The sequence below is a fragment of the Plectropomus leopardus genome, chromosome 22, assembly GCF_026936395.1.
Source record: "Plectropomus leopardus strain MGB_pleo_1.0 chromosome 22, ASM2693639v1, whole genome shotgun sequence".
NCBI classification, from domain to species: domain Eukaryota; kingdom Metazoa; phylum Chordata; class Actinopteri; order Perciformes; family Serranidae; genus Plectropomus; species Plectropomus leopardus.
The window spans coordinates 21140372-21149051 of NC_142197.1; the positions used below are offsets into that span (position 1 = coordinate 21140372).

Sequence of the window (8680 nt, forward strand, 5' to 3'; positions counted from 1 at the left end):
ACTACATGGGAAATAAGTGGCCGTCTTGCTAAAGGAAAAATCATGTGTCTAATAAACTGCTGTTGTAGTTACATAAAATAATCTCAAGATTAAGTAATGTGTGATAATAGTTCAAGACAAGGGAAGAGCCTTTTCTTTTTCTAGTCCTGTAATGTTATCCCTACTTCTTGTTGTTGCCATCTTTATAAGCTCAGCTGCCTGTTCCACAAGTAGAGACTGACCTCTGGTGGCACGTTCTGTGCACTGCAATACATCGCCTCAATACAGCATCTCTGTATCAATTCCATTGGAAGAGGAGCATCTATACTTTTTAGCACTGAAAATCATACCTTCAGGATTTCTAAATACCCCAGTATACCATAATAACTTGATACCACACAAGCCTTTAGTTTGCTCATAAAACCATTCAAAGTTCAACTTGAACCAAATAAAATAAAACTCTGTGTTTGCACTACTTACCAGATCACGGTCAGAAAGCAGCTGGAAACCAAAACCTGCAGCGACTATAAAGAACAAAAAGGACTTCGGTTAAAATGAGGTCAATACAGTTGGGAAACTGTAAGGTGTTCCATTCATATTACAAGAAACAGATAAAGGCAATTAACCAGACTGACTGGTGTGGCCTCAAAGCCATGTGAACATGTAAGAGTCCATATTTTTTGCAAACATGTCTTCTGTGTACCCTGGTAAGACTGTGGTGACAGTCAAAAACCTTGCCATTCTCTAGAGATTCAGCCAATGAATGACAGCCCCTTGCAACCTCTGTATACAGTACCTGGCTTTACACGTAATTGTCTTGTGTCAAGTCCTGTCACCCTTCTTTTGACATCCTGTCTGAAGTGACACTGACTGACAGGGGACAGCAGGTCCATAACCACCGCAGATCCTCTTTTATCCATGAGATAAGTGACACAGGGATACCGGGTAGCTTTTAGTGTGTGAGTCTGGATGAACTATTCATTCATTCATTCATATTTGGTTTCAGTGTTTGATTTCCAGAACAACAGCAAAAACCCATGATATACTTTTCCTCACTATATTTCTACACTTTCTATGAACAAACAGGAGCAGGAAAAAGAAAAACCTATAGCACCCGCCCCTTTCTTACTAATAACATTAGCTACTGTAGACACAGATACAAAAAGCCAATTACAGTCATCTTAACATTACTGTTTTTACTCAAAAAGTTCATAATGTCCCATTTTTTTTCTTTATACCTTTCTGTTAAATTGAATAATATTTGAGCTCCATTTGAAGTCATTATCGAGAGAATTCCACAGTTTGACTCCATATACTGAAACAAACATCTGCTTTAATGTAGTGCGAGTGTACTGGCTATAGAAATTTAACTTTCTTCTCTGATGGTCATCGTCGGACCTTAATATGAACAACCTCTGTAGGTTTTCAGGTAATAATCTGTTTCTGGCTTTCAACATGACCAGTAATGTTTTTAAATCAACCCAATCTTTAAATTTGAGCTGACTTGTTCATAAGTCTTATTTCTCTTTTCTGTAACACACACAAAGGTTTAGTATTAGTCATATATGTGTTGCCCCACACCTCAGTGCAATACATGAAATATGGCAGAATAAGTGAACAGTGCAAAATACAAAGAATAGCATAATCCAAACTGTCCATAACTTTATTTAATACATTTACACACTTGATCTATTAATGTTGTTTTGATTGCTTGCTTTTGAGACGAAGCGAGTTTGGAGGTAAGCTCTTGCTGCAGGTTGTGACATCTATTGGACAGGTACTCATTCAAATTTTTATTTTTTTGTTGTTGTCACTGACAGGTCTATTGTTCCATTAGTAATATTAGTCACGATGACTCTGACTGAATAATACATCATTATGCTGCAATCTAATAGGCCTCTTTATGTCCTTATTCTTCTCCAAAAATACTGTGATGCCACCTCAGACTGCTGCTGTAGACAATATTTTAGAGGCAGGAAGAGGAAATGCTTTAGTGCTTTTAATAGTCTCAAAATAGCACTGTGGATTGGCTGCCTCACTACTTTGCTTGAAACTCCCTAGAAAATAAGAGTATCAAACAGAATGGGAAAATAACTTCAACAGCTGTCAGAGTCTTATGAGTGCCTCTCTCACACAGCATCTAAAGCCAGCAACCTGTGACAGCTATGTAGAGCGGAGAGCCTGCAATACCCAACAGGTTGAGTCATTTTCTAAAGCATATATTTCCCGTTTGAACATTTTATTCCCTTTCGTAATATCCTGTACGTCTTTCTGAACGTGTCAATCCTTCTTTGCTAATACCTCGGAAGATGATGGCTAGGAGAGAAGAGGGGCCATTGTAGGGTCAAAGGTTATGGTGAATGATCAGTTCTATTATTAACATGCTGGGAACAATATTAAAACTCAAGAGAACTTTGTCAACCCATTCATATACCAGTGCACAGTATGAATTTAATCCAGTTTCAGAAGGGACAATGGTTTTAACATTTAAAAAAAGTATTTTATTGCTGGAAAGATGGAAAGACTTTCATAAAACTAGGCTGTCTATGCAGGAAGATGTAAAAACTTTTGAAAATAGCTCTACATGACTGGAGAAAACAGAGAAAAAGGACTGTGGCATTTGCTTTTGCTCAAGAGGTAGTAAACCTACAACCACCAGAATTCACTGCTTGGCACCAATAAACACTCCTGCTGGTGGGTGACAACATGCGTGTTGGTTTAAGCCTGCTCATCCGAAAACAATATGTCAGTTGGCTGTTAACCTTGGTCTGGTAACAAGAAATCTCCATTTAAACTTAAACAGTACAGTGAAATATGTTTCTGAAAACATTTGAAGTGAGAAACAGGCAATGTAATAACAGAATCTTAATTTATATATACAGGAAAAAGTACAGCACCCACTTCCTGATCACAAACTCTCATAAAGCAGCCAACAGTGCACTAAAATGTTTCTGAGGATCTTTAAGGTGAGAAATAGGCAATGTGGTAACATAATCTTGATTTACAATTGATCAGCACTGCCTAATTTTAGAGTTTGATTAGACTTTGAGAGAGAGATAGAGAGAGGGGCAGCGCTTTCTCTTGATCCACTTCTATACTCTATGTGTCTGTGGTGCATACAAAAATGAGGAAGTAAAATCTGTAGCTTGAGCAACAGCCCTGGAGCCAGCAAAAAATTTCATTTACACACTTTACCCACACTGATGTGATACAAAGCTGGTTGAAAATCTGCAATGTATCCCTTTAAGCAGCGCAAAACAACACCATACACATGAGGTGCATTACGTGGTTGTGTGCATTTGAAATAAATATGTTTCTGTGAGGATGAATGTGTACATTTCCACTGGAATAGTGCCGTGCATACACAAAGACATATCATGTCACGTTATTGCTAGAGTTGCTGATTAAAGATATTTGCCAGATTTTGACCAGGATAAAGTGTGACATCAAAGTTGATAAATATCATGTTAAACTGCATTTCATATAATTCTGACAAGTATCCAGCTGTACCTTCCATAATCATGATTACATAATCCCCAAAGTCTGTGTTTTTTTATTTAGTCACAGTCTTTGTTTTTGAATTCTCTCTTGAGTTACTGTAAGGTCACATGGTTATCGGAAACGAGAATGCAAATTAGCGTCCCTATGACAGACATGGGGTAGACACCCATTCTTCATTCCTCGGAGATTTGTAAGGCGACTTCAAAACGTTTCTTTTAAGCCAAGCTATATTCGCACAGCAGCTACAGAAGATATACGACAAGTACCTCCATCTCTGTGTATGGTATATACCACAAGGTATTTCCACCACTCAACAGCATAAACCTCATGGCAAATGCACATGATTCATGTCATGTGAAACAGTTTCCACATTTTGTGTGACTGATGCATGTTTTTTTTGGAAAACATAACATTTCTTTTCTCTCTGGTCTTTGATCCAGCATTAAGAGCAGTTACAGAAAATATCACTTTCAAGGTGTTTGAAAATTACGTCGTGCTTTTGCTGCAAGCGAGAACTAAAATCTGACTTTTTGAAAATGGTAACATCACAGCGGTAACTTCTACATTTCACATGCTCCTTTGCAGGCACTGTGTGTATTGCACTGTCATGCGCAGGGACACATTTTAAAAGCATGTTCTTGGATGGGAACTTTGGTCTTAAGTCCCAATACTGGAGCAGAATAAAACAAAAGCACTCATTGACAGTGGAGGAAACAAACTTGCAGTGAGGTCAGTAAATGGCGTGTGATGTGAATAGTAAATGAAGTTCTGTCTCTGAAGCAGCTAGAGAGACACACTCAAGTCATACACACGCACAGGGCGACAAACACTTACTTTCCTAAGAAGAGGGCGAGCTCCTCACCCCTGCACCGGAGTACTTGTTTTTTTTTTTTTTTTTATTCCCTTCAGTACGCACAAGCACACGAACTGAGATGGATTGCTGCTGGGAGCCATGGCAACCAGCGGGGCTATTCTCCATCTCTGTGGCTGAGGGAGGGAGAGAAAGAGAGAGGGAGTTAATCAACAACACACATTTTCATTCTGCCTTAACTCACCGCCAGGCTATACACACACACATTGACACAAGACTCGATGACAAACACTTGTTGTGCAGTGGAGGAAAAGAGGCTCCCAGGGAAGAAACAAACATTCAAAAAGTTTTTCCTGCCTGATTTGAATGAAATAGGAATGCACACACAAACATGAATCAAACTTTCAGCCTCTAGTTAATGCTACCGCAAATACTTTGGGGACAATAATAGGAAATGAATGTCAATTAAGTAAGAAATGAGATGGTAAGTTAGCACACCATGCATTCATTTACCATAACAATTTAATAATAATCTAATTTTTCTCTCATTTTGACAATAAGATATCCACTCTATCAAGCTTGCATAAAAATGCAGCACATATGGGTTACTGAGGGTCAGAGTCATTCAGCAAAATAGCCACTATCTCATATCAGAGCACATGGGTCTGGTTTTTCCAAATACTGCCTAACAGGGGTTGACTAATATTGGTTTTTCAGGACCCATACCGATACCGATTATTAGTATTTGATGTGACCAATAACAGTTATTTGGAACCGATATGCATTTATGATAAAAATGTAAATATTTATGGAAATATTTTGAATTTGGGATATAACAAACTCCGACACAAAACTCTGTTTAAATGCCTTTAAAAATGTTTAATAGAAACTGAGACTTTCAGCTAAGTCAAGTGAACATTTAAATAAAAAATTAATAAATAAAAACAGCTCTGAGATTTTACAAAGCAAAAGTTCCTCCCATGCTGACACAAAATTCAGTCATAACAGAAATGGTGGAGTGTGTGTGGGGAGAAGGGTTGCGGTGATATACCAGTTTCAAGGTAGCCTATATTGTGGAATGAAAACTGGTTATCAACACTGTGACTGAATCCAGGTACGAAGCTGCAAAACTCTGCTAAAACAACTACTGCCACGTCAGACATTAGGGAGTGTGCCAGATATAAAAAAAAAAAAATCCTTCAAAGTGAGTTTTAGGAAGTTAAAAAGACTCAAAAATCACACTTCATGAAAGTCACCTACCAAGATATACGGACAATTGATAACGTGAAGTAATGTATTTAAACAATGTAATATCACTGAATATAACTGCTACCTAAGAATCCTAGCAGATGTGAGTGTTTTTACTTTTTGTTTTGTGCTGTTTAGTTTTTGTGCCTTGGTTGTGTTTTTTGTTTATGTAAATGTATGTAAATCTGTTGTATTATATCAACCTGAAAAACCACAATAAAAAAGTAAATTTAAAAAAAAGAAAATCACACTTTAAAACCTCCAACTGCTGCCGTGGACTGTCACTAGTGCCAACATGAACAACAACTTTCCTTAAAGAGAAATAAGACAGCAAACTAGGAAGTTGTGTCATTTACTTTCTCACCTGGAAATCAGCCTGGTGCAGCGCTGCTGGACCCGAGGCTCCTGGTGATGGAGTGTCGCTCAGCTCTACTCCAGATTGTGTAACTAATAAGTTAATGGAAATACATACAGTCAGTGGTTTATCAAGCTGTGACCCTTTATGGAACATTTTATGCACATTTTAGTAAACTTATCTTACAAACTACGAACTACTGCAGAGGAGACACTTTAAAGTTAACCACAAAAACAATGTAGACGGAGACAATAAAACGCCTGATAGTGTTTGTAGCGAAATTAAATGCTTTAAATGTGGCGAAAAGATATACAACTTTTAGCTAAACTACATAAGGATGCTACATTAGCTAATAAATCACTCATCTCACCTGTTGCTTCTCTGATGATGGCAGCGCGAGAAAAGAGCGGACGCTGCAAAACTTACGTAAAATGCCACAGCGTGATTTAAGACGTCGTCTAAACCACCTCGGGTTATTTTTACCTTTCTTATCGAGCTTCTTATATTGACAAATAACGTTAAAAACTGTCTAACGTGCCACTTTCTTGAGTTTTAATTTGTTAGCAAACTGCGCCATCACCTGGTACGATTTGTCAATCACGCCTTCGTCATCACGACGCGACAAGGAAGTGCTGCTGAGCGCGTCCTTCACTTCACTGCTGTAGCGCCTGAACATTACAAAAGTCTTGCGTTTGTCATCTAAAAACGACATTACTCTATATTTGGGGATTTATGGAGTGACAGAAGCAAACAGCAGCGTTGGTCGGAGCAAACATATAACATTTAGGAGGTTTGAGCGTTTCTTTCGGTGAGTGTTAGCTGAGTTTATACAAGCTAGTATCAGCTTACCTTCGTTGTATTCGCTGAATGATCGTTGAAAACAGTTGAAAGTTGGTTATTTGTTGTTTAATATCAACCTGAACACGGTACAGTTGTGTCATGTAGATTAAATTGAGACATTGGGTCATTTTAGGCTGATGTAGGGAAGAATAAGTAGTGTAAACCTGAGGGACATCGTTAGAATAAACAGTAAACACAGCGTTAAGTAGCAGACAGTAATAAATGGACTGAAGTGTCTTTTCTTTTTTACTGTAAAGACCCAGTGGTTCATAATGTTTTTTAAGAAGTTTACACGACACATAGCAGGAGCTTCATAAGGGACTGTGCTTTATTTTTCAGAGTACTGAGTGGCTGGGGTGTGTCTTTGTGTTTTTTTTTTTTTTTTCATGACCCAGAGCTACAAATATTTTTCATTGAGCCTCCATGTTACATGCCCATCTCTCCACCAGAAATAAACCATATATCACTGTTGCTAGCCATGATAAATGGAATGATTTGGCTGATTTTTAAAGAAAATTTGTCTGTCAAACCCACTTCTTAGGTTTTATGTTTCTGAGGGTGTTTAAAAATGCAAGTAAAGTTGGATTTCCCCCCATAAACAAAATTTAAAAAAAACCTAACTCCCTCCCCAGTGCTTAAAAAATATATGAAGTGCCTCCTCTATTTTTCACCACCTCCTACCCTCTCTGAAATAACAAACAGACCCTTTGTTGCTGTTAACTTACCCATCATTTACTTTTTAAAAATCTCTCCCAGGGTGAAGCAGTGATGACGGCTCCAAACTCAACAGAAAGGAAGGCATGCTGGGATGCCAGGGACCTGCTGTGGAAATGTCTGGATGATAATGATGACAAAGGGGCTGCCTGCCAAAAGTTTCAGAGCGAGTTTGAGGCAAAGTGCCCCGCTCAGTGGGTAAACTACACCTTCTTTTTATCTTTGTGATCAGTGAGCTCTGAAGTCTGATTACAGAGAGGATACACCCCTAAGCAGTGTTTCAAAATCACAACAATTTTTTTTTTTTTAAAGCAAATTGACGATCTTAAAATGTATTATTTTAAAATAAGAATAGCCCTCAACTCTCATCATTCAAGCAAACACACTCGACAAATGTAATACTGCAGATTGCTCATCTTCTCCGTCTTCCCCGGCAGGTGAAATATTTCACCAAGAGGAGAGACTACCTGAAATACAAACAGAGGATGGAGACAGAAGGCTTCACACCTGCTGAAGGCCCCAAGCAACCCTCCTAACCGCTACACTGCAAACCATTGAAATCTGTGGGCTATCTGACTTTCAGCCTTATTTGGACCATGGCCAGAGGTGCAGGACTTTGAGAGGAGCTTCCTGATTTTATTGTGGAGCTGAACTTCACCTTTACTGTTATTTATATGTACAGAGATAAAAGCTGCATCAAGAAACCATGCATATAAGCAACGACCTGTGTGATATGATTTGAGCTCTACTGGCTCAGCTGGCCTGAGACGTTTGATAAAGAAATCTGAAATGACAAAGGGTGCAAAGATGTAAAGAATTTGTCAGTCAGTTGGATTTCACTTGAATGATACATGAAATGTCTCTGTGGACAAACTTTACTGTTGTTCCTTGTGAAATTTAGAGGTTGGAATACTCATGTTCAGCCCTTACATGCATCCACACACTCCTTGTCAACACTCATCCTAACACTGTACAAGATGAATTTTCTGTGATTGTGTTAAATGAAAGTACCCTCTCTTCACCATATCTGATCGCAGCCATTGGGCTTTGTGTGTGCTGAGCAAAGTGGTGTTCTTCCTGGATTTTGGGTTGAAGTCATGCAAAATTAAATTTGAATTGCTGATTTCTACCGATTGCTGATAACTAACATTTTTTATCGGCTCAAAATCTCAAAGTGTGGCTGATTTGTGGTGCAGTGTGTAAATAAATAAAATCATAATGAAAACAAATCA

The 8680-nt window shown here is 38.3% G+C and overlaps 1 protein-coding gene and 1 long non-coding RNA gene across 2 annotated transcripts; one reads left to right on the forward strand and one right to left on the reverse strand.

Moving 5' to 3' along the window:
* Positions 1 to 459: 459 nt before the first annotated feature.
* Positions 460 to 6404, reverse strand: LOC148185911 (uncharacterized). The gene is made up of 4 exons (XR_015775483.1): positions 6265 to 6404; positions 5904 to 5986; positions 4315 to 4467; positions 460 to 503 (listed from the first exon to the last, which is right to left on the reverse strand). It is a non-coding gene; the product is annotated as an uncharacterized LOC148185911 (long non-coding RNA).
* A 126-nt stretch (positions 6405 to 6530) lies between these two features.
* Positions 6531 to 8677, forward strand: coa6 (cytochrome c oxidase assembly factor 6). Its single transcript, XM_042511470.2, has 3 exons — positions 6531 to 6702; positions 7491 to 7646; positions 7886 to 8677. The coding sequence occupies exons 2-3, from the start codon at positions 7503 to 7505 to the stop codon at positions 7982 to 7984; spliced, it is 243 nt and encodes an 80-aa protein (XP_042367404.1). The 5' UTR covers positions 6531 to 6702; positions 7491 to 7502; the 3' UTR covers positions 7985 to 8677.
* The last annotated feature ends 3 nt before the right edge of the window (positions 8678 to 8680 follow it).

Coding starts and splice junctions, on each gene's coding strand:
- coa6 (XM_042511470.2), top strand. CDS start 7,503: ATGACGGCTCCAAACTCAACAGAAAGGAAGGCATGCTGGGATGCCAGG. Junction 7,647..7,885: donor CAAAGTGCCCCGCTCAGTGG/GTAAACTACACC, acceptor CTTCCCCGGCAG/GTGAAATATTTCACCAAGAG.